The sequence below is a fragment of the Mustelus asterias genome, chromosome 24 (assembly GCF_964213995.1).
Source record: "Mustelus asterias chromosome 24, sMusAst1.hap1.1, whole genome shotgun sequence".
NCBI classification, from domain to species: domain Eukaryota; kingdom Metazoa; phylum Chordata; class Chondrichthyes; order Carcharhiniformes; family Triakidae; genus Mustelus; species Mustelus asterias.
This window is the reverse complement of record NC_135824.1, coordinates 14,564,090-14,590,918: the sequence shown is the minus strand read 5'-3', so window position 1 is coordinate 14,590,918 and position 26,829 is coordinate 14,564,090. Positions and strand designations below refer to the sequence as shown.

The following is a 26,829-nucleotide window of genomic DNA, read 5'->3' as shown; positions in this document are numbered from 1 at the left end:
AAATCTGGAACTAAAAGTCTAATAGTGACCATGAAACCATTTCTCGTAAACACCCATCTGGTTCACTAAGGTCCTTTAGGGAAGGAAATCTGCCATCCTTACCTGGTCTGGTCTACATGTGACTCCAGACCCACAGCAATGTGGTTGGCTCTTAAGTGCCCTCAGGGATGGGCAATAAATGCTGGCCCAGCCACCATCGTCCACATCCCGTGAATGAATTTAAAAAAAGCAGCCACCTCCTTCCCGATGGTGTTACAAAGCAGCGAGGAGCTGCTGATCTCTTATCGAATCATAGGATCCCGACAGTGCAGAAAGAGGCCATTTGGTCCATCAAGTCTGCACTAGCTCTCTGAAAGAGCATCATACCCAGGTGCTCCGCTTCACCCAATCCCCGTAACCCCGCACGTCTACCATGGCTAATCCACCTCACCTACACATCGTATGGGGCAATTTAGCGTGGCATATCCATCTAAACTGCACATCTTTGGACCGTGGGAGGAAATAGGAGCACCCGGAGGAAACCCATGCTGACACGAGGAGAACATGCAAACTCCACACAGTGACCTAAGGCCGTAATTGAACCTGGTACTGTGCTAACCATAGTGCTGCCGTACCACCTGCTGACTGGCCACCGGGTCTCAGCAGGCAGGACTTTTACCACTGGGGTCCCTGATCCTGGGGTAGACCCGCCACTGCATGGTGAAGTGCCTCTTTGGTCGTGGTTTTGGCAGACCTTCGCGAAAAGAGGTGGCGCTTGCTGCTCTTTAGCCGACAGGTGAGACTGTCCCTTGTCTCCAATTAAAATGGGGGCTGGATAGGCTTGGGTTGTTTTCGTTGGAGCAGAGAAGACTGAGGGGGTGACCTGAGCGAGGTGTTCAAGATTATGAGCAGTATGGACTGGGTGGATAGAGAGCAGCTGTTCCCCTGAGTTGAAGGGTCAGTCACAAGGGGATACAAGTTAAAAGTGAGGGGTGGGAGGTTTAGGGGGGAGTTGAGGAAAAACCTTTTTATTCAGAGGGTGGTGACGGTCTGGAATACGCTGCCTGGGAGGGTGGTGGAGGCGGGATGCCTCATATCCTTTAAAAAGTACCTGGATGAGTATTTGGCACGCCATAACATTCAAGGCTATGGGCCAAGTGCTGGCAAGTGGGATTAGGTGGGCAGGTCAGGGCATTTCATGCGTTGGTGCAGACTCGATGGGCCAAAGGGCCTCTTCTGCACTGTAGTATTCTGTGATTCTGTGAACTATCACCCATCGAGGCTATAGTGTAAGGATGTCAGACTACAAGGCAAACACAGGAGAAGGATTTGCGATTAATACAAAAGCAAAATACTGTGGATGCTGGAAATCTGAAATAATAACAGGATATGCTGGATATACACAACAGGTCAGGCAGCATCTGTGGAGAGAAATCATAACCTTTCATCCCCTGGCCCCATATTGTTGCTTTTTGTGGAGTCCTGTGGAATACTGCAGTTTCTCAATGTTTAGTGAACTATATAATCTGTTGTTTTAAAACATAGACTGTCCAGAATGATCTTTTCCAGAGTTGTTTTCCCTATGTTTTTAGTTGCACCGTGACATTAGGAACACTTGCAATTGTGACCTCAATTTGTGCATTGAATCGACTCAGTAGTTGCTGATTGCTACCAATCATATTCCAGCAGATACAATACATTGCAACCATAACTAACAGTTAACCATAGACCAATAAGGCTTTGAGAAACACAGTGCTTATGGAAGGTTGCATTACTTAAATCACCCTCTCACAAGGCTTTTAGTGATTGAGTGGATCGATATTCTTTAATTCTCGGATGTGCAGGCAATCTGTAGTTGCCTTTTGAAAGTGGTGATGGGCCTTCTGCATAAACCCACACCCCAATGTCAATTATTTATTTTACAACTGAAAGGTTGCGAGGCTATCCAGGGACCCGAGTTCAATTCTGGCCTTGGGTGACTGTCCCAGGTTTGCACGTTTGCCCTATGTCTGTGTGGGATTCCTCCGGGTGCTCCGGTTTCCTCCCACACTCTAAAGATGTGCAGGTTAGGTGGATTAGCCATGCTAAATTGCTCCTTAGTGTTTAAAGATGTGCAGACTAGGGGGGATTGGCTATGCTAAATTGCTCCTTAATGTCCAACTATGTGCAGGTTAGGGGGATTGGCCAAGATAATTGCTCCTTAGTGTCCAAAGATGTGCAGGTTAGGGGAATTGGCCAGGATAATTGCTCTTTCATGTCCAAAGATGTGCAGGTTAGGTGGATTGGCCATAAAGAATTGCTCCACAGTGTCCAAAAATGTGCAGGTGAAGGGGAGTGACCATGCTAAATTATCCCTTAGTTATCCCATATGTTTAGATTAGGTGGCTTACCCGTGTTAAATGCATGGGGTTACTGGGAAAGAGTGGGTGATGGACTTGGGTAAGATGGTCTTTTGAAGAGTTGGTGCAGACTTAATGGGCTGAATGGCCTCCATTTGCACTGTATGGATTCTGTAGTATAGTTGAGAGCTGAGCCCCATAGTGTGGGATTAGAGTTGTATATCAGCCTGATGCGGTGAAGGTTAATAGGTCATAGATTAGATAACACCCCCACCAGCCCCCATAGCCCTCGTGCTGGTCCACAAATTACTGAATTCAATGTTAACAAGGTAGAATTTGAGCTTGTGGCCTCTACATTGGTGTACGTTACATGACTGAGCATGGTCTGTCCCTTTCTGACTCCTACAGATTGAATAGATGCTGAAATATTGGATGCTTTGACATCCCCCCCACAACCCAGATTTTCCACCTGCATTTTGCAAAGATTGTCAAGATATGCAACATTCAAGTGAAGGGAACAGTTTTAATTTTGAGGTAATGACACGAGTATTAGGGTAACAGCTGTTTAGTGCAGAGATTCAAATAACAAGCAGATGGGAGCCATGGTAAATGAGGATTAGCAACAAAGAACTTGTGGAGGGGGCGGGGAGTTGGAACAACTACAGTGCGATGTGGAAAAGCAGAGATATAATGCACGCACCAAATAAATGATCATTGCAGAGGAACCGTAAAGGTCAATTGACAAGAAGGGGCAGCCCGAAGGTCCAAGGCAAAGGACTAAATTGAACAGGAAGGACCTCACCACAAACCTAGTTGCGCAGAGGAACTCTATCATCAGGTTATGCCAACATCTCATAGAATCATAGAATCCTACAGTGCAAAAGGAGACCATTCGGCCCATCGAGTCTGCACCAACCACAATCCCACTCAGGCCCTATCCCTGTAACCCTATGCTAGTAACCCCGCTGCTAGTCCCCCTGACAATAGGGGTCAATTTAGCATGGCCAATCAACCTAAACTGCACATCTTTGGAGTGTGGGAGAAAACCAGAATCATAGAATCCTACAGTGCAGATGGAGGCCATTCGGCCCATCGAGTCTACACCAACCACAATCCCGCCCAAGCCCTATTCCCGTAACCCCACATATTTACCCTGCCAATCCCCCTGACACTAGGGTCAATTTAACACGGTCAATCAACCACACTTTTGGACCGTGGGAGGAAACCGGAGCACCTGGAGGAAATCCAGGCAGACACGGGGAGAAGGTGCAGACTCCACACAGAGACTGGAATTGAACCCAGGTCCCTGGTGCTGCGAGGCACAGTGCTTGCCACCGTTCTGTCATATCCCACTGTTGGTCAAGTGTGTAGCAGTTGCAGAGCAAGAGGGCGAGGCAGGAAAGTTTACAGCGAATATTGAAATTGGGCGGTTAACTGCACCGACACTGACATCCCCAGGAACAGATAGAGTGAGCATCAGATTCCGAGTCTGTTTCTCACTGCAAGTTATTTCTGTGAAATTACAGCAGTTTGGTAATATAATAGCAAATCTTTCCATCTGCACTGGCTCCTTCTGGCAAGCAGATGAAAACTCAATAGCAAGCCGAACCTCAGGGCACAGAATGATAATATCAAAGGATGACAATCTGTTCAGCAAACGGATCTCACTGTTCAGCATTCATTAAAACTGGATTTACCAGAGGAAAAAAAAAATCACCTCTGATCATCAGATTCTGTCATTATTTTGGTGACGTTAGTAAAGCAACAATGTAAATACCTCCTCTGCTGAATGTAATTTACCAAAAGGGATGAGAGAATGACATGGTCATGAACACAGAAAGAAAAATCACCCGACAATTTAGTCAAATGAAGGCAAAAGAGACGTGAGGATTAAGAGGTAGTCTGGGCTGGGAAACGGTATTGGATATCGGGACGAGGTACTGGAGATAGGAATAGGATGGGTGAACAAAACTCAAGAAATGAGGAGCGAGTAGGAGACGGAACAGATGTCTGAGAAAAGATAAGATACTGGAAATCTGAGTGACGAGGGAGAGATATTGGCAATATCTCCGGAGAGGGGTAGGCCAGGGGGAGAAGGAAAGAGATTAAAAAGCTTCTGCCAATGTTACAGTACTTCTCCATTCCAATCTGAGTGCAAAACGGCACCAGACCCAGTATCCCTGATCATCCATCCTTCTTGATTCAGCCAGTATTCCTGATCAACTCGTCTTCCCGACTTATCCAGTACCCCTGATCAACTAATCTTCCTGATTCATCCAGATTTCCCCGATCAGTCTACCTGATTCATCCAGTATCCCCGAACAGCTAGTCTTCCTGATTCATCCAGTTTCCCTGATCAGCTGGTCTACCTATTCATCCAGTATCTCTGATCAGCTCGTCTACCTGATTCATCCAGTTACCCTGATCAGCTAGTCTACCTGTTCATCCAGTATTCCTGATCATCCATGAGTCATCCAGTATCCCTGATCAGCTAGTCTTCCTGATTTATCCAGTTTCCCTGATCAGCTAGTCTACCTGATTCATCCAGTGTCCCTAATCATCCATGAGTCATCCAGTATCCCTGATCAGCTAGTCTTCCTGATTTATCCAGTATCCCTGATCAGCTAGTCTACCTGATTCATCCAGTATCCCTGATCAGCTAGTCTATCTGATTCGTCCAGTATCCCTGATCATCCATGATTCATCAGGAGTCTTCCTGATTCACCCAGTATCCCTGATCAGCTAGTCTACCTGATTTGTCCATTATCCTTGATCGCCTAGTCTTCCTGATTCATCCAGCATCCCCGATCAGCTAGTATGCCTGATTCACCCAGTATCCCTGATCAGCTGGTCTTCCTGAATGGGGAAAGTGAAACAGTGTGAATCAATATAATGATAGTGTTTTTGCCCCCACCTACCGGAGGCAAAATGTAAAGACATAACCCGCATCTTCATCCAAATTGCCGCTTGGAAATGTGCATTTTGTGCCCCCAAAAACAGATTATTTCCAATTAGAAATTCCAGGAGATTATGTATTATCAGTGGCTAGTGAAATAATTCAGCTTGTAGGATCCAGACCCAGCATATCTCTCTCACTCTCTCTCACATCACTAAATTGGATGTGATAGACAACACTGAGGAAGACTGCCACAAAATAACAGGAGAACATTAATAGACTTACAGAACGGACAAATAATCGGCAAATGAACTTAAACACAGATGAGTGCGAGGGAGTACATTCTGGTGGAATAATAGGGAAGTCAATTATTACTTGGAAGGTCAAGGTGGGGCAAAGGAACAAATGGATTTCAGGGCAGCACGGTGGCACAGTGGTCAGCGCTGCTGCCTCACAATGCCAGGGAGCCGGGTTCGATTCCAGCCTTGGGCCACTGTCTGTGCGGAGTTTGCATGTTCTCCCTGTGTCTGCGTGGATTTCCTCCGTGTGCTCCGGTTTCCTCCTACAGTCCAAAGATGTGTGGGTTAGGTGGATTGAACATGCTAAATTGCCCCTTAGTGTCTAAAGATGTGTAGGTTAGTGGGATTAGTGGGGCAAATACATGGGGTTACAGGGATAGGGGCAGGGCTGGGCCTGGGAAGACGATGCTCTGTCGGAGAGTCAGTGCAGACTCTATGTGCTGAATGGCCTCCTTCTGCACTGTAGGGATTCTATGATTCTGATACAAATACACCAATCTCAAGAAGAAATTAGATATTGCTCTAGGGGTTAAAGGGACCAAGGGATAAGGGGAATCAGGATATTGAATTCGATGATCAGCCATGATCATAATGTATGGTAGAACAGGCTTGGAAGACTGAATGGCCTAATCCTGCTTCTAGTTTCTATGTTACCGCGCTAAATCGTGATGCAGGTTAGCAAAGCCTGGAAAAAAGGCAAATCAAGCACATAGCTTTATTTCTAGAAGGTTAGAATTGAAAAGGTTGGAGGTTATGCTAAACCTGTGTCGAAGTTTTATGAGATCACACTTAGAGTACTGCGTGCTATTCCAGTCCCAGTTTATAAAAAAGATATCGAAGCACAGGAGAGAGTGTAGAGAAGATTTACTAGCACGATAGAGAGCTGTGTGGGTGTTGGGAAAGGATTGACAGTCTGGGCCTCTTTTTGTCGTGAGATAAGAGAGCTGAGGAATGACTGAAGAGACCTAAACAGAATGGATCGAGAGAGAATGTTTCCTCTTGTGAGGAAGAGTGTAACTGAAGGACCATCAATATAAGACAGTCACCAAGAAATCTAACAGTGAATTCAGAAGAAACATCTTTGTCCAGAAATGTGGAACTCACTGCCACAAGGAGTGGTTGAAGTGAATAGTACATTTCATAGAATCGCTACAGTGCAGAAGAGGCCATTTGGCCCATCGAGTCTGCATCGACTCTTTGACAGAGCATCTTACCCAGGTCCTCTCCCCCGCGCTATCACTGTAACCCCACACACTGACCGTGGCTAATCCCATCTAGCCATCTTGGGGCAAGTTAGCATGGCCAATCCACCTAACCTGCACATCTTGGGACTGTGGGAAGAAAACGGAGCATCCGGAGGAAACCCACACATGCCTGGGAAGAATGTGCAAACGCCACACAGACAGTCACCCAAGACTGGAATCAAACTCGGGTTCCTGGCTCTGTGAGGCAGCAGTGCTAACCGCTGTGCCACCATGCCACCCTGTCTCACTGTTGGTCAAGTGTGTAGCAGTTGCAGAGCAAGAGGTCAAGGTAGGAAAGTTTACAGAGAGACTGAAGTTGGGCGGTTAACTGCACCAAATGCAGTTGGTTAACTGCACCAACATCCCCAGGATAGATAGTGTGCTACCATGCCGTCCATTTAAACTGAAACCAGACAAGCAGATGAGGGGGGTGGGAATAGGTGGTGTGACGTTAGTGTACCTTTAAGAGATTTTTTTTAAAAATCATGATCTCTGCAGCTCTCACAGTCAGCGTTTCTCAGCTCACAGCTGATGTCATTATGTTGCTGGGTTGACTACGATGGGTCCTTTTATTGCTACTTAAGTGGCTTAATAGGTGTTGTTTGTGTTTACTCTGAGATTAGTTTTACGATCCTGCATTGTGAGGAGGACGGTCATGTGTTTTTGGACCTTTTTTGTCAGTGCGTTTACAGTTTCATTTTCAGTTCTGAGCTGCAGGTTTGGGTTTGAGTTTTAGAAGGGACAGCAAGCTAAAAAGAAGTGTTTTCCCTCTCTCCCTGTTGTTCAGAAAATTCTGTTGGTTAGCTGAAAACAAATTCTTGTTTTCCTGAAGGGAGAAAAACTGCTGTTGTTGGGGGCTGGGCCAGAGTGTCTCTGGTGTTTTGGGAAGTTGTCTTATCTTCAAACTGTTCTGAGTCTCAAGAGCATTTGACTGCAGAATCCAACTAACAGCCTCGATCCCAGTATCACGTGAGCATTAGTCTGTGTGGTGTTAAACCTGTGGAAAGGGTCCTTGTCTATGGGATTGGTTTGATTGGAACATTGTAGAGATCTTTGTTAAGGGTCATACATTATCACGATTGTTTCTTGGTTGCAATGGATAAAAGTTCTTGCTAATTTTCTTTCTATACATGTTAACTATATTCTTAAATACACTTTGCTTGATAAAAGCTCCCTAGTGGGTCTTTTGAATCATACCTGAAGTGGAACATATCATGCTTATCCTAGCCAAATTCAAGATGCAAAACTTATGATCTAGGCGGGCTTCATAAAACACTTTGGAGTTTCTGACCTGAACCGTAACAATGGTTACGATGATAGATTTAGATGGAGGACAATGAATGGCAGCAGGCTGAATGGTTTGCTCCTGTGCCAGATATCCTTTGCAAACCTACGTAACCTGGATTCAGCCCTGGGCTGACAACAACCACTCCCCGTGAATTAACTTTTGGCATCTGCTCTCCCCGTAATACAAAAATGAGGGAAGAGAGAAAATTGTCTGGTTATTGAATTGAAATGTCGGAAAACTTGGAAAACAAATGAAGGGAAAACAAAGTGAAAAGAGAGGTGTGAGCAGCAATGGTTCAATTTCTCGAAGTGGGGCCTGCTCGCATTAATGTGCGTCCTGCAGCCTGTGATCCTCAGGTCTATTGACAAAATGCCCTTTTCAACCCATTAAACTGGACAATTGGGTAACTCCTGGGGGAAGCTAACACGACTCGATATCAGAACCACTTCACCAGCAAGCATCAACGGGAAGATCCAAGCTGACATTTCACATTTACAGAACGACTGGTGAGGTAAAAAGAGCGGCTTCAAGTGCTTTGTCCTTGAACGTCTGTAGGGAAGAACGCACCTGAGCAGATCCCACTCACTGCCTTGAGTCCGAAGGATAATCAATGGGCCTGACATCTCTCAGCTAAGTGACAGCACAGTAATTCTGTTTAAAGAGGTACTCACACCAAACGTGTCTCCCTCCGGCTTGTGGGTTACGCTGACTGGAGGGCCCGTCGTCACTTCAAATGATGGAACTAGAGACAGAGATTGCATTGGTTACTCAGAGTGCCAGAGAATCAAGTCAGCACTCACAAACAATCCCCAGTGGAGGTTCATAGAATCACAGAATCCCTACAGTGCAGAAGGAGGCCATTCTGCCTACACCATAAGAACATAAGAACATTAGAAATAGGAGCAGGAGTAGGCCATCTAGCCCCTCGAGCCTGCCCCGCCATTCAATAAGATCATGGCTGATCTGAAGTGGATCGGTTCCACTTACCTGCCTGATCCCTATAACCCCTAATTCCCATACCGATCAGGAATCCATCTGTCCGTGATTTAAACATATTTAACGAGGTAGCCTCCATCACTTCAGTGGGCAGAGAATTCCAGAGATTCACCACCCTCTGAGAGAAGAAGTTCCTCCTCAACTCTGTCCTAAACTGGCCCCCCTTTATTTTGAGGCTGTGCCCTCTAGTTCGAGCTTCCTTTCTGAGTGGAAAGAATCTCTCCACCTCTACCCTATCCAGCCCCTTCATTATCTTATAGGTCTCTATAAGATCCCCCCTCAGCCTTCTAAGTTCCAACGAGTACAAACCCAATCTGCTCAGTCTCTCCTCATAATCAACACCCCTCATCTCCGGTATCAACCTGGTGAACCTTCTCTGCACTCCCTCCAAGGCCAATATATCCTTCCGCAAATAAGGGAACAACAACAACAATCCCACCCAGACACGATCCCCATAACCCCACATATTTATCCTGCTAATCCCTTTACACCAAAGGGCAATTTAGCATGGCCAATCCACATCTTTGGATTGTGGGAGGAAACCAAAGCACCCAGAGAAAACCCACGCAGACACGGAGAGAACATGCAAGCTCCACATAGAAAGTGCATAAGACCAGAAGGTATAGGAGCAGAATTAGGCCATTAGGTCCATCCAGTCTGCTCTACCATTCAATCATGGCTGATAAGTTTTTCAACTCCATCTTTCATCTTTTCCCTGTAACCTTTGATCCCTTTACCAATCAAGAACCTATCTGTCTCTTTCTTAAATACACTCAATGACCTTCTGTGGCAATGAATTCCACAGATTCACCACCCTCTGGCTGAAGAAATTCCTCCACACCTTGGTTCCAAAGTGTCATCTCTTTACTCTGAGACTGTGCCCATGGATCCGAGTCTCTCCTACTGATGGAAACAGTCACGCAAGGCGGGAATCGAACAGGAGTCCTTGGCACTGTGAGGCAGCAGTGCTAACCACCATGCCCCGCCACCCTATTTTTCACTCAGAAGGTGGTGGGAATCTGAAATGCACTGCCTGGGAAAATAGTGGAGGCTGGATACCATACAAACTTTAAAAAATATTTGGATGAAGTATCATAACATTCAAGGAAATGGGACAAGTGCAGGAAAATGGAATGAGCCCCTTTACTGGTGGATATTGTCGGTGCAGGCTCGATGGGTTGAAAGGCCTTTGCTGCATTGTATGAATGCAGTTCTTAACTCCAGCAGTTCTCTCTTTAATGGGCTGTAGTGAGGCTTCTAATGTAACACAGAAAGAAAGCGTGGGGCACTGGACTGGCAATAGAGGCTTGTAACTGGCCTGAGCTTAAAGTGGTTTCCCCTCAAACCCGGGGGTCGGACCCACTGTAACTTGCACACGGATATGCAGTACTGCTGATGATAATTGGACATTTTGATCAACAGTTCTGACAGGAGTAGGCTCGCACAGATCCCCAGGTAGCACGCTGTTTTGTCAAACCCATATTGGGTGGAACTTTCAAGATCCAGGTCTTTGCAGTAATTAGATGATTCTTGACAACAAGTCAACTGTTCCTGAATAATTTGAGCAGACTTATCCTTCAAGTATCAGGGAATTACTGTCCCATTTGGCACGCGTGGGTGAGATACAGACGGATTAGATACGGAGCTCAGCTCCATCTGCATCGTCTCAACAAACATTTCGGGATCAGGTGCAGCACAAGTTAGATACAGATTTGTGTTGTCTCCTGAAGTACTCCCAGGTCAGATACAGCGCAGGTTAGAAACTGTTCCCACTGTAAGTTGGCTGACAGTACATATCTTGTTCCTTTGCATCACTGTCCTCCTGCCTGAACACTCGCTGAATGCTCCCCACGATCACATCAATGTGCTTTTGACTGATTTGTTGCCTCTCGCCTCACTCTCCACTTGTGGCATTTCAATAGATATCAATGATCTTTCCTTTGCAAATTGACAGGAATGTGGCACGGTGGCACAGTGGTTAGCATTGCTGCCTCACAGTGCCAGGGACCCGGGTTCGATTTTGGCCTTGGGTGACAGTCTGTGTGGAGTTTGCACATTCTCCCCGTGTCTGTATGTGTTTCCTGTGGGTGCTCCGGTTTCCTCCCGCACTCCAAAGAGGTTAGGTGGATTGGCTATGCAAAATTTCCCCTTAGTGTCCAAGTATGTGTAGATTAGGTGGATTAGCTATGGTAAATGTGTGGGGGTTACAGGGATAAGGCAGAGGGGTGTGCCTGGGTTGGCTGCCCTTTCAGAGAATTGGTGCAGACTCGATGGGTTGATTGGCCCTTTTCTGCACTGTAGGGATTCTATGATGAATGCATCTGACTAACAAAGGAAGGAAACTTCAGCCGGTACAATGAGCCCTTCTTCCCTGGAGAGCAAACCGCTTATTAATGGGAGGAATCACAAGATATGTAGTGAACGCAAGCAGTTACTGTAGAATTGCATCAAGTCGGCAACAACCCTCAAGTTGAGAGCGGCTTGGAGAGGTTGAGGAAATAGTAATTTGAGAAATCTGTAATCATGGCATTGTCTTGTTCTCTTACACCCCACACTCCTGCATCTTTGCCATTTTCTTAAACTTATATAATATTAGCTGCATTCATTTATTAAAAGGATACCACCATCATGAGCAAGTGATGGATAATGATTTTTGTAGAATGTTATGCATCAACAAATCATTGTGTCCCTGGCAGGTGATGCCACTAGATTGGGATGGTGCCAATTTAGTAATTAATATCCCTGCGAAAGTCCTTCATTTTATTGTGACCTCTATGCCTTGGCACACGGAGCGACAGAGCAAGTAGCCTCTCTGGAGCATGCAGCACACTAACGTCAATTCTCTTCAAAGAACCAACCAATCCAAGCTTAATAACAAAAAGGTACTTACTGTAAAAGGGGTTCTCCAGGATTTCTGCAGAGACGAAAGAGAAAAGGGAAATTGTTAGTTTGCAAGAGATGGCCTGAGGTAATTTAGCATTGGGTTCATGCTGAGGGAATGCAGTTAAATCTCTCACGCACAGGGCCACAAATTTATTACCAACTGCTCATTGAGGTTCTCCATTTTGCAAGCTGTGGCTTTCAAGTGCACTGCAGCAGAGATGGTGACACTTGGCACGGCAGCACGTGGCCTATCTGCTGGGCCAGGTCCACCCATTGCTCCTTAAAGATATGTTCAATCAATCTTTTAATACAAGTCTAACTCTCTGGAGGCGGAGAGCTTTTAATTCATGGGTTATGCTTTCCTTTTGAAAGATCTCAGCACTGGCACAGCTCTCAGGCCAGTGCCAACAGGAAGCTGTACCCATCACACAAAAACTTCATGAGGCAAAGGCAGATCTACAATACATCCCTTGGGATGCAGTGACTTCTGATCCACGTCCTACCTTGTCAGTTTTTATTCATGAAGAGAGGCAAAAAGGGTTCTTTCTGCCTTAAAAGTATATGTTTTTTAATTCATTCGTGGGACATGGCGTTGCTGGCTGGCCAGCATTTATTGCCCATCCTCGTTACCCTTGAACTGAGTGGCTTGTTCAGCCATTGCAGAGGGCAGTTGAGAGTCAACCACATTGCCCTGGATCTGGAGTCACATGTAGGCCAGACCTAGTAAGGACAGGAGATTTCCTTCCCTAAAGAACATTGGTGAATCAGATGGGTTTTTCCAACAATCGACAATCAGTAGATTCTTAAATTCCAGATATTTTAGAATCATAGAATCATACAGCACAGAAGAGGCCCTTCGGCCCATCAATTCCACACCAACACATTAGAAACACCTGAACTCCCACCTAATCGCATCTGCCGACACTTGGCCCATAGCCGTAAATGCTATGACGTGCCAAGTGCTCATCCAGATACTTTTTAAGGGATGTGAGGCAACCCGCCTCTACCACCCTCCCAGGCAACACATCCCAGACCGTCACCACCCTCTGGGTAAAAAGGTTTTTCTTCACACCCCACCAAACCTCTTGCCCCTCACCTTGAACCTATGTCCCCTTGTGACTGACCCTTCAACTAAGGGGAACAGCAGTTCCTTATCCACTCTGTCCATATCCCTCATAATCTTGTACACCTCGATCACGTCACCTCTCAGTCTTCTCTGCTCCAATGAAAACATCCCAAGCCTATGCAACCTCTCTTTTCCAGGCAGAATCCTGGTAAATCTCCTCTGCAACCCCTCCAGTGCAATCACATCCTTCCGATAAAGTGGCGACCAGAACTGCACCCAGTACTCTAGCTGTGGCCTCACCACAACTAGACATGACTTCCCTGCTTTTGTAATCTATGCCTTGATTGGTAAGGGCAAGTGTTTCATATGCTTTTTTCACCACCCTAGTAACATGCCCTTCCACTTTCAGAGATCTGTGGACAAACACGCCAAGGTCCCTTTGTTCCACAGAACTTCCTAGTGTCCTACCATTCATTAAATACTTTCTTGTCAAATTACTCCTTCCAAAGTGTATCACCTCACACTTTTCAGGGTTGATTTCCAGCTGCCACTTATCTGCCCATTTGACCATTCCATCTATATCTTACATAGAAACATAGAAACTAGAAGCCCTTTGAGCCTGCTCCGCCATTCAACCATGACCATGGTTGACATCAAATTCAATATCATGATCCCCCCTTCCGCTCATATCCTTTAGTCCCTTTAGCCCCACGAACTATATCTAATTTCTTCTTGAAATCAGACAATGTCTTGTCTCAACTACATTCGGTGGCAGTGAATTCCACACATTCGCCACCCTCAGGGTGAAGAAATTTCTCCTCACCTCAGTTTTAAAAGGTTTACCCCCTATCCTCAAACTGTGACCCCCCCTAATTCTGGACTCCTCCACCATTGGGACCATTCTTTCTGAATCTACCCTGTCTAACCCTGTTATAATTTTATAAGTTTCTATGAGATCCCCTCTCACTCTTCTAAACTCCACTGAATATAATATTAACCGATTTAGTCTCTCCTCATATGACAGACCTGCCAACCCAGGAATCAGCCTGGTAAACCTTCGCTGTACTTCCTCTATAGCAAGGACATCCTTCCTCAGATAAGGACACCAAAATGGCACACAATACTCCAGGTATGGCCTCACCAACACTCTATACAATTGCAGCAAAACATCCCTATCCCTATACTCAAATCCGCTCGCTATGAAGGCCAACATACCATTTGCCTTCTTTACTGCCTGCTGTACCTGTGTGTTTACTTTCAGCGACTGATCACAAGGACTCCAAGGTCTCATTGAGTATCCGCCTCTCTCAATTTACACCCATTCAAGTAATAATCTGTCTTCCTACTATTCTACCAAAGTGGATAACCTCACATTTATCCACATTATACTGCATCTGCCATTCAAATGCCCACACACTCAGCCTGTCCAAATCACGCTGAAGCATCTCTGCATCCTCCTCACAGCTCACCCTCCCACCCAACTTTGTATCATCTGCAAATTTGGAGATAATACATTCAGTTTCCTCATCCAAATCACTAATATATAATGTGAACAGTTGGGGCCCTAGCACAGATCTCTGCGGAACCCCACTAATCACTGACTGCCAATCAGAAAAAGGGCCGTTTATGCCAACTCTTTGCTTCCTATCTGCTAACCAGCTTTCTATCCATCTCAAGACATTACCTGGAGTCCCATGTGCTTTAACTTTACATCGTAGGCTATTATGTGAGACTTTGTCGAAAACCTTCTGAAAGTCTAAACAAACCACATTCACTGGTTCTCCTCAGTCAACTCTATTAGTTACATCCTCAAAAAATTTCAATAGATTCGTCAAGCATGATTTCCCTTGTGTAAATCCATGCTGACTTTGTCTGATTATACCACTGCCTTCCAAATGCCAAGTTACAAAATCCTTGATAATAGACTCTATCAACTTCCCCAGTACTGACGTTAGGCTCACTGGTCGATAGTTCACTGTTTTCTCTCTATCTCCCTTTTTGAATAGCGGGCTTACATTAGCTAACCTCCAATCTGTAGGCACTGTTCCAGAGTCCAAAGATTTTTGGAAAATAACCACCAATGAATCTACTATTTCCAGAACCACTTCCTTAAGTACTCTGGGATGAAGATTGTCAGGACCTGAAGATTTATCCACCTTCAATCCCTTCAATTTCCCCAAAACCATTTCTCTGCTAATGCTGATTTCCTTCAGCTCCTCACTAAAACATGTTTCTCTCAGCACTTCTGCTACATTATTCATGTCTTGCTTTGTGAAGACTGAAGTAAAGCAAAAATGTAATTCCACAGCCATTTCTTTATTCCCTGTTACGAATTTGCCCGTTTCTGACTGCAAGGGGCCGTTTTTGTCAATCTTTTTCTCTTTACATATCTATAGAAACTTTTAAAGTCAGTTTTTATGTTCCCTGCTAGCTTACTTTCATACTCTATTTTTCCCTTCTTAATCAATCCCTTGGTCCTCCTTTGCTGAATTTTAAACTGCTCCCAATCCTCAGGCCTATTGCTTTTTCTTGTCAATTGGTATACTTCTTCCTTGAATCTTATACTATCTCTAATTTCGCTTGTAAGCCATGGCTTGGCCACAATTCCCTTACTACGCTTGTGCCAAACAGAAATAATCAACTTCTGGAGTTTACCTATTTGTTCTTTAAATGCCTGCCAATACCTGTCCACTGTCTTTCCTTTCAGTAATGTTTCCCAGTCCATCATGGCCAATTCATGCCTCATACCATCATAGTTACCTTTATGGAGTTTCAGGACCCAGGATACATTCTTCTTGTAGCCCAAGACACTCCGCCTCACTGTTAACCACCCGCCCAATCCTTGCGGGGCCCAACACAGATCCTTGTGGTACATCACTGGACACTGGCTTCCAGTCACTAAAGCAGCCTTCTGTCATCACCCTCTGTCTCCCACAGCTGAGCCAATTTTGAATCCAATTTTGTATCCCATGTGAATTTACCTTCTTTACAAGTCTCCCATGTGGGACCTTGTCAAAGGCTTTGCTGAAATCTACATGAGCTAGATATTTTTTATTGAATCCAAATTCTAACATCTGCCATGGCGGGATTCAAACCCAGGTCCCCAGAACATTAGCTGAGTTTCTGGGTTAAAAGAATAGCGATAATACCATGAGGCCACCGCCTCCCCTAAATATCCAAAATAAATACAGCAACTCTTCAAGCCTAGAAGCATAATTAGGAATGGTCGTGCTGACTGAAGGTTAATGCCATATAATTGTCTGACACCAAATTGACAATTACCATCATGAGAGGTTTCTTCATTCCTGGTTGTGGCTGGATGGAATGTTCCACCTCAGGTGGGCACGGGGTGTTGAGAACATGGCACTGTCTATCCCATCATTGCGCTATATCTCCTGCTAATCCATCATCTGAGACTAATGTTACAGCGCGGAGGTGATTCTCTCCTCTGCAATTTTGGAACCATCCAAAGGGATGCCTCACCTCGTAATCTTATACGAATGTGCGTGAGGTAGTTGGATGCTACTGGTTTTGGTAAATTAAAGCAGGATCTGACACTCTCTATCATGAACAATCAATAGGTCTTTATTTTAAAACTGGTGCCAACCTTATTAAAGCAATTAACAAACTGAATATACTCCCCAATAGAATGCTGTTTGAATATTACAAGACTCATTCAGGAATAATGAAATAAATCCTTATAGAATATAGTCACTCTCAAATAATGTAATACCAGGCGTCTGTTGGAAGTCTCACAGTATTCCTGCAATCTGAGTGGCTTGAGGCTGTCAACAAACCTTACATTTGAATTCCATTGGTCCTGTGTCTCTGCGTCTTTCCTTAAAACTCAGCAGCACGATCTCAGTCCAAGATGGCGGCGGAACGAGGCAACTTCTTGCAAGCTGTGCCCAGCATACCTTCTAATTCTACCTTTTACTCTCGTTCTATGCTTCTAAAACTTCATTCTCATTAAGTTGATCTTTCTCTACACCCTAACTTTGACTGTAACACTACATTCTGCACCCTCTCCTTTCCTTCTCTGTGAACGGTATGTCTTGTCTGCCTAGCGCGCAAGAAACAATACTTTTCACTGTATGTTAATACATGTGACAATAATAAATCAGATCAAATCAAATCAAAAAAGCCTGTTTTGTTATGTTGAAACCTTGACTGCTGCTTTGGATGCAAATGTTGTAAATCTGCTTCTGCAGTTTAAAATCCACAGGAAGACATATGGTTTTTTAAAGAGACAGTGCCATATGATGTCTTTTGTTTGTTTCTTAGCATTTCTTTTCACTATTTACATTTTCAAACAACACAGTTTTAACCTGACATATGCAAATTCATAACACTAAGGTGTGATCCAGATGAATGCTCCCTCTCCAATGTCTCACAAGGAAAGAATGGAATTTAACGAGTGTGTAAAACTAGTGTGCTGGAAAGACACAGTCACAAAAATTGTACATCTTTGGAGTGTGGGAGGGAACCAGAGCACTCGGAGGAAACCCACACAGAGATGGGGAGAATGTGTAAACTCCACACAGACGGTGACCCAAGCCCGGAATCGAACCAGGGTCCCAGATCCTGTGAGGCAACAGCGCCAACCACTGCCCATAGTGAGTAAATGAAAAAGGAAATGAGGAGAAACGGGTTCACACAGAGGTCAGGATTGCGGCTGGCCAACCTCAAGTCAACCAACTTCCGGCGAAACCGTAAAATCACAGCCAGAGGTGTTTTAAGATCTGGAATTGGGGAGTCAGTGGTGCAGTGCTATTGTCACTGGATTAGTAATTCAGAGATCCAGGGTAATGCTCTGGGGACCTGAGTTCAAATCCCACCATGGCAGATAGTGAAACTTGAATTCCAGCAAAAGAAATCTGGAATTAAAAATCTAATGATGACCATGAAACCATTGTTGCTTGCCGTAAAAACCTATCTGTTTCACTATAATGTCCTTGAGGGAAGGAAATCTGCCGTCCTTACCTGGTCTGGCCTACATGTGACTCCGGATCCACAGCAGTGTGGTTGACTCTTAAATGCCCTCAGGGATGGGCAACAAATGCTGGGATAGCCAGCGACGCCCACATTCCATGATGGAATTAAAAAGAAAATGCACTACCCGTAAAGATGGTGGAATCAGATTCCATAGGATTGGAAAATGTCAATGAAGGAGACATGTTTATGAGGAAAAATCCAGAATGTGGGACTAAACCGGGCAGCTTTCAAAGAGCTGGCTCAGACATGATGGGCCGATCTGTTTCTATCTGATCTGCAGTGCACTTTCAGTATTTTGTGCATTTGCCTGAGACTCCCAACTCTCCTGCTTTTTATCGTTACATTTCGGGAGGGCAGGTCTGCCCCAGAAAAACGGAAGATGTCCCGGCATTATCGGAGGTGGAACAGAGGATGAAATCATTCTGAGAGGGAAAATGTAGCCGTGGGATTCTGAAGGATAGGATTGTGTCATAAGCGATAAACGGATGCAGTCACAATCTGCACAGCTGTGAACATTAAAACAATTCAAATGAGATGAATTAAGATGAGCTGCATAGGGTGGATTATATTTGCTGAGACAGTGTGCTTCAGCTGTCTCTCTGCGGCAGGAGCTTTGTTTGAATATCAGATAGGACTTTTGTGTTTTCATTAAAACACCAAGCAGGCAGGAGACTTGAAAGAAGCGCCGGACTGGATTTGCCTTATCCTCACACTTACCGCAGCCAGAATTGATTACTTCAACACTCTCCTCGCTAACCCTCTCACCCTTGATTAACATAGAAACTAGAAGCAAGAGTAGGCCATTTGGCCCTTCAAACCTGCTCCAAATGCCATTCATTTTGATTATGGCTGATCATCAAATTCAATATCCTGATCCTCCCTTCCCCCCCATATCCCTTGATCCTTTGAACCCCAAGAGCTATATCCAATTTCCCCTTGAAATCAGATGTTTTGGTTTCAACTACTTTCTGTGGTCATGAATTCCGCATATTCGCCACTCTCTGGGTGAAGAAATTTTTCCTCACCTCTGTTCTAAAAGGTTTACCCCTAATCCTCAAACTATAACTCCTGGTTCTGGAAACCCTCACGAATCCTTCGCCGCTATTGTACAGTACGTCCCTCTTGCCCATCACCTGTCTTTACTCACTCCCATAGACTGCTTTCACAAAGATGTCCAATCTACAATTATTGTTTCTCTTCGAATTTCCCAGCCCCTTAATTCTTCCTGTCTCTACAACCTCAACCTTTCTTCTGAGCTTACCCCCTCCCCATGAGTTCTGCAGTCTCTTCAGCACTCCTCCCCTCTCCAATGTTGTCCCACCATTGATGGTGGAGTCTTCAACTGCCTTATCTAGCTCACAGGAACTCCATCTGTTCATTCTGCTCTTCTTAAAAAACCCTCTCTAAACCCACTGTTTTGATCGTGGCTTCACTCATCTCACCTGGTTTAATTACTGTCCCCCTATATTAATCCTTTGTAAATCAGCTTGGAGTGTCTTCATAGAATCCTACAGTGCAGAAGGAGGCCATTCTGCCCATCCAATCTGCACTGACCATAATCCCACCCAAGCCCCATCGCCAATAACCGCACGCATTTACCCTAGCTAGTCCCCCTGACACTAAGGGACAATTTAGCACGGTCAACCCTCCTAACCTGCACATCTTTGGACTTGTACGTGAGATAGTATATTGGGCCATAACTTCCTGGCTCCCCAGTGTCGGAATCGGGGGATATACTAATGATGCGCTGGGGAATCCCACTTGGAAGTTTCAAGGTAAGGGTTTACCCAGCAATTGTTCAGAAGCGCTAACTTCCCCTGGACAATTGCGCTGGGCTGGGAACCATCCAACAAAGTGATTTAGATCACTAGCTTTGGATGGCAATTGCAGTTTTACCCTCGTACTCACTCTGAAAGAGTTAGAAGGAAAAAAGCACTTCTAACTTCAGAGGTTTTTTTTCATTCATGGGATATGGAGCAGCGCTGGCTGGCCAGCATTTATTGTCCATCCATAGTTGTCTTTGAAGGGCAGTTGAGAGTCAACCACAATGCTGTGGCTCTGGAGTCACATGTAGACCACACCAGGTAAGGAAGGCAGATTTCCTTCCCTAAAGGGACATTAGTGAAGCAGATGGGTTTATAGTAATAGTAACTATTTTAGGCACCCCAATGCAGTCCCACATGAGACCCCCAGGGGACCTCCTGCCCCAACCCAACCTGATCCCTCGCCCCAGCCCGCACCCCAATTCCAACTCCCTCCCACCCCCAATGTCTGACTCCTCTCCTCTGATGTCTGACTACCCCCCATGTCCAACTCCACCCCGACATCCGACTCCCTCCCCCCAATGTCCGACCTCTCCACACTCCCAGTAGCTGAACTCCTACCCCCACGAATGTTCATCTCCTCTCCCCCCGAATGCTTGTACCCTCCACCGCACCCCCCACCCACTCTCCACCATGTCTAAACCCCCCCAACCTCCACAGCTACTGCCATAAAAAGGGGGCTTGTTCTTTTTCCTGCAGGAGCCAGGGACGAGATTCGCTTCTCGGGTCTCTCATGGCCTGAGTCAGGAAGGTCGGGAAAGACCGACGCTCTAAGAGCTTCTTAGTGGGATAGTCAGAAGCTTTTTCCCAGGGTGGAAGAGTCAATTACTAGGGGGCACAGGTTGAAGGTGTGAGGGGCAAGGTTTAAAGGAGATGTACGAGGCAAGTTTTTTACACAGAGGGCAGTGGGTGCCTGGAACTCGCTGCCGGGGAAGGTAGTGGAAGCAGATACGATAGTGACTTTTAAGGGGCGTCTTGACAAATACATGAATAGGATGGGAATAGAGGGATATGGTCCACGGAAGGGTAGGGGGTTTTAGTTAAGTCGGGCAGCATGGTCGGTGCAGGCTTGGAGGGCCAAAGGGCCTGTTCCTGTGCTGTAATGTTTTTTGTTCTTTGGGTACGGTGCGCCAATCTGCCACTGATTGCCACTCAGAGGAAGTTACGGGCTCCCAAGCTCAATGGACCTTTCAATGATCTGTCAGATTTTCCACAACAATTCCCATGGCGGGACTGGAAAATTTACCCCAAAGAGTTTGTATGTTCTCGGATTGGCAGCACTTCACGAAGAGCTTTATTTAGGATCACCAACAGGGGGCGGGAAGTTGGAGAGGAAAAGGTCACTGCCACAATCCAGAATACACCCATCCAGGGCTGGCAACCCTTGCAAGAAGCATTTGTCGGTTCTTTATATTGAAAAGAAGGTTGGTTTTGGAGCATTTGCTGGTTTGCAACGATGCCTCCACTTGACACTGCCGGCTATAAACAGCTTGAAACTCGTACCTACTTCCTTATTCTTTAGCTAAAGCTGTTGGAATCTCTCCACATCAACCAATAAAAAAAAACCAGGTCTTCCCAATTGGGCTTCGCTGCTTCCAGGTGAAAGAGATTATTCCAGGCTCGTGGCTGTTTCCGATAATGGTGGAAGTGCTGAGGCCCTTTCTCTGAACCGCACTGTGAATATAAAATGGATCTGGTGCAGCAGTCTCTTGAGAACAATGCATGAGTAAGCAGACGCCTTTGTAGCACTGACCTCGTATCAAGCTGCGGGAATGAAAGACTTTGGGCCTTTTCACTCTCCCACACAGTTTAAGCATTCAGTTTAGCACCAAAGCTCGGCCTTTTCCCTCGTACTTCGATGCAGTTCAGCAGCGATTGAAGTTGCAGACCTTACATAGCCTCACGTGGCCCCTGCCTTCATTGAACACCATTCTGTACTTTTCTGCAGATATAGGATGGCACGGTGGCACAGTGGTTAGCACTGCTGTCTCACAGCGCCAGGGATCCGGGTTCGATTCGTGCCTCGGGTCACTGTCTGTGTGGAGTTTGCACGTTCTCCCCGTGTCTGTGTGGGTTTCTTCCGGGTGCTCCGGTTTCTTCCCACAGCCCAAAGATGTGCGGGTTAGGTTGATTGGCCATGCTAAATTGATCCTTAGTGTCAGGGGGATTAGCACTGTAAATATGTGGGGTGAGGGCCTCGGCGAGGTAGTTGTCTGTGCAGGTTCAATGGGCCGAATGGCCTCTTTCTGCACTGTACGGATTCAATGTGTGGTATTTCTCAGTGTCTCCTGATAACTGCTGTTCTTTCAGTTGGAGTTCCGCAGTCACATCATATCCCCCTTTACAATCCAGGGCTGCCCAATAGCATAAGCCGGTAGGGCCTGGGTGGGATTGTGGTCAGTGCAGACTCGATGGGCCGAATGGCCTCCTTCTGCACTGTAGGGTTTCTATGATTCTATGATAAGGACAATAAAGACAACCCTTGGCCAGAAAAGGACCAGATTGATGTCTGGCTGCATGAGACCATAGGATATAGGGGCAGAATTAGGCCATTCGGCCTATTGAGTCTGTTCCGCCATTCAATTATGACTGATATGTTTCTCAACCCCATTCTCCCGCCTTTTCCCCGTAGCCTTTGATCACCTTACCAATCAAGAACCTATCTATCTCTGTCTTAAATACACTCAGTGAGTATACTTGCAGAAAGGCCTGCACAGCTTTATGTGGCAATGAATTCCACAGATTCACCACCTTCTGGCTGAAGAAATTCCTCCTCATCTCAGTTCTGAAGGGTTGTCCCTTTACTCTGAGGCTGTGCCCTCAGATCTTAGACACCAAACACTGTGTTGTTTGAAAGAAAAGTAGAAATTGCTGGAAAAACCCGGCAGGTTTAGAGAGAGAAACGGAGTGAATTTTGAGAGTCCACGTGACTCTTCTTCGGAACCTGTATCATTTTGGTCACTTTACTGGATTCCTCCAATCGAATGTAGCAGCAAAACGAAGCACTCCCAGTGCCGACATTTTGTTCATGTTGTTTGCAGCTTTGAGCGAATGGACCTATCACCTGCGAATAAGGTAAGTGATGCCTTCTCACTCCACCTGCAGCCACTCCATTATAAATGGAGAAACTCACCCCCTCTGGAAATGGCCTCTGTCGATGGAAATTATGGGCTGGATTTTACGGAAGAATCAGTATTGCTTGCCGTTATTTAGGTGCAAATCAAACAGCAATTTCCCGTAACTCCCGCGTGTGCAGTTCAACATGGAAATCAGAAAGTTCTGTTCCACCCAAAAGTTGCGTGATAACAGTATCTCACTGTGAACCTCCCCCTCGCCCTCTAGGCACCAGGCCCTAAGAGGGTGCTGGCGACCATGGACTTCCATTAGACTGGTCCATCATTATGCTTGGTGACGCAAACTGTCTTCTCACTCTCTGACCATTCCGGCTTGCCAATCAGACATATTGGCCAGGATTTTACCGGCAAGCCCGCCCTGATTCCGAGGGTGGGCGAGGCTCGGAGAGCAGCATTCTCCGTTGGCCTCGGGCAGGATTGAACGAACCTTGGGCGGACGTGCCGGTAAAATTCCACCCGTTGGAAAGATTTACAGGCTGATTATCGAAGGCTGTTAGGCCACGTTATGAACGCATCTTCTGTGGCCATTGAGTCATGAAGTGGGACTTGAACCCAGGGCTATTGGTCTAGAGGTAGGGACGTTCACCTCTGCGTCACAAGACCCCTTCCCCTCTCCCGCTCCCCCACTCCGAGAGTCAAATGTATTCAAATGTATTGAACAGTGTAAATAAGCAATAATGTCACTTGTAAATACTGGGAATTATCCATTTCAAAGCACGTGGCCTTTAAAAGGCAAGTTAAGTCCCAATTATTGAAAAGTAACCTGAATCTGGCCCCATCCACAACTCTGTAACCTCCTCCAATCCAACAACTAATGTCGGTCACCAGTGGTGTGCCCCAGGGATCTGTTCTGGGACCCTTGCTGTTTCTCATTTTCATAAATGACCTGGATGAGGAAGTGGAGGGATGGGTTGGTAAGTTTGCCGACGACACGAAGGTTGGTGGTATTGTGGATAGGTTGGAGGGATGTCAGAAGCTGCAGCGTGACATAGATAGGATGCAAGACTGGGCGGAGAAGTGGCAGATGGACTTCAACCCGGATAAATGTGTAGTGGTCCATTTTGGCAGGTCAAATGGGATGAAGGAGTATAATATCAAGGGTAAGACTCTTAGCACTGTAGAGGATCAGAAGGACCTTGGAGTCCGGGTCCATAGGACGTGGTTAAGAAGGCATATGGTGTGCTGGCCTTCATCAATCGAGGGATTGAGTTTAGGAGTCGGAAGATAATGATGCAGCTTTAAAAGATCCTCATCAGACCCCACTTAGAGTACTGTGCTCAGTTCTGGTCGCCTCATTACAGGAGGGATGTAGAAATTATTGAAAGGGTGCAGAGAAGATTTACAAGGATGTTGCCTGGATTGGTTGGCATGCCTTATGAGGATAGGTTGAGGGAGGTCAGTCTTTTCTCCTTGGAGAGATGAAGGGTGAGAGGTGACCTGATAGAGGTGTACAAGATGTTGAGAGGTATAGATCGGGTGGATTCTCAGGGCTGAAATGGCTGCTACGAGAGGACACAGGTTTAAGGTGCTAGGGAGTAGGTACAGAGGAGATGTTAGGGGTAAGTTTTTCACTCAGAGGATGGTGGGTGAGTGGAATTGGCTGCCGTCAGTGGTGATGGAGGCAAACTCGATAGGGTCTTTTAAGAGACTTCTGGATGAGTACATGGAACGTAATAGGATTGAGGGTTATAGGTAAGCCAATATATAAGCCGGGGTAGGTAGGGACATGACCGGTGCAACTTGTGGGCCAAAGGGCCTGTTTGTGCTGTATTTTTTCTATGTTCTATGTTCTAACTAAAATGCACGGTGGCACAGTGGTTAGCTCTGCTGCCTCACAGCGCCAGGGTTCCGGGTTCAATTCCGGCCTCGGGTCACTGTCTGTGTGGAGTTTGCACATTCTCCCCGTGTCTGCATGGGTTTCCTCCGGGTGCTCCGGTTTCCTCCCACACTCCAAAGATTAGGTTGACTGGCCATGTTAAATTGATCCTAGTGTCAGCAGATTAGCAGAGTAGATATGTGGGGTTATGGGATTAGGGCCTGGGTCAGATTGCGGTTGATGCAAGACTCGATGGGCCGAATGGGGCCCATAGGGTTTCTATGATTCTCCCCTCCGCGCTATAAACATCATTCGTTCTGAGATTAAGGGGAGGCAATGGCCCAGTGGCATTACCATTAGACTATTAATCCAGAATTAATCCAGATCATTAATCCAGAAACTCAGCGGGTTCGAATCCCGCCACGACAGACGGTGGAATTTGAATTCAATAAAAAATATCTGGAATTAAGAATCTACTGATGACCATAAAACCATTGTCAGTTGTCGGAAAAACCCATCTGGTTCACTAATGCCCTTTCGGGAAGGAAATCTGCCGTCCTTACTTGGTCTGGCCTACATGGTACTCCAGAACCACAGCAATGTGATTGACTCTCAACTGCCCTCTGAAATGGTCCAGCAAGACACTCAGTTCAAGGGCAAGTAGGAATGGGCAATAAATGTTGGCCAGCCAGCAATGACATGTCCCATGAATGATTAAAAAAACTTGATTCTGGAAATCAGTAAAGAGCTATGTAAAAAGAAAATGGCTCTTTGCTTTGTAGTTTTAACTCATGTATTAATCATAATGACCATTGACCAGCTTTCCAGTAGACAAAACACATCACAGCCTCTGAGTTGCACAGCAGAATGATTCGCATCCACCCACAGGCCATTATTCCACTCACTTTTATTTCAAGTCCTATGTTACTGGGCTGGTCTCCTCCCACTGAAGCAAAATTGGAGTACTCAGTCGAAGCTTTAAATACCTCCCAGGCTGCACCAAGGTGAGATCACACCTCATTTCAGATGTACAGAGCCTCAAAGCTAGAACACCAGGAAGCCTAATTAAAACCTGATTTCATTGATGTCAAAGGACTTCAAAACCCGGCAAAGGGATTCAATTCCTAGCACGTGGCTATCCGGCTGACACACTTACTTCTGCCACCTAGTCTCATGTAAAATTCACCCCCAAGTGCAAGTTCAAACGTTTCTTAACTTTGGACCACTTCTTTCAATAAAGTCATCATAGTGCGGGGGGGAGGGGGGGGGGGGCGGTGCACGGTGGCACAGTGCTGCCTCACAGTGCCAGGGACCTGAGTTCAATTCCTGGTTTGGGTCACCATCTGTGTCGAGTCTTCACATTCTCCCTGTGTCTGCATGGGTTTCCTCTGAGTGCTCTGGTTTCCTCCCACAATCCAAAAGACGTGTTGATTAGGTGCATTGGCCATACTAAATTCTCCCTCAGTGTACCTGAACAGGCGCCGGAGGGTGGCGACTAGGGTTTTTCACAGTAACTTCATTGCAGTACTAATATAAGCCTACTTACGACACTAATAAATAAACTTTAAACTGGTCCCAGACGACCATAGGCTCGTGGAGGAGAGCTGACTGGTGGTGATTTAACCTGAGGGTCATAACAACTCAGGCTAGCAACAAGGTTGAGAAGGCAGGTCCTTCATTAGTAACCTCAGCCGGTATGGGAATTGAACACACACTGTTGACATCACTCTGCATCACTAACCAGCTATCCAGCTAACTGAGCTAAACCAACCATAAGATCATAAGACAGAGGAGCAGAATTAGGCCACTCGGCCCATCGAGTCTGCTCCGCCATTCAATCATGGCTGATTTTTTTTCTCATCCCCATTCTCCTGCCTTTTCCCCATAACCCCTGATCCCCTTATCAATCAAGAACCTATCTATCTCTGTCTTAAAGACACTCAATGACCTGGCCTCCACAGCCTTCTGCGGCAAAGAGTTCCACAGATTCACCACTCTCTGGCTAAAGAAATTCCTCCTCATCTCTGTTTTAAAGGATCGTTCCTTTAGCCTGAGGTTGTGCCCTCTAGTA

General features: G+C 45.9%; 1 protein-coding gene across 1 annotated transcript in view; it reads right to left on the bottom strand.

Moving 5' to 3' along the window:
- LOC144511044 (NT-3 growth factor receptor-like) overlaps positions 1–26,829 on the bottom strand; it is an 826,965-nt gene that overhangs the window by 364,747 nt on the left and 435,389 nt on the right. Inside the window, exon 9 of the mRNA XM_078241014.1 lies at positions 8,717–8,787. Within this exon, the coding sequence (XP_078097140.1) occupies positions 8,717–8,787 (71 nt within the window). The remainder of the gene's footprint in view (positions 1–8,716; positions 8,788–26,829) is intronic.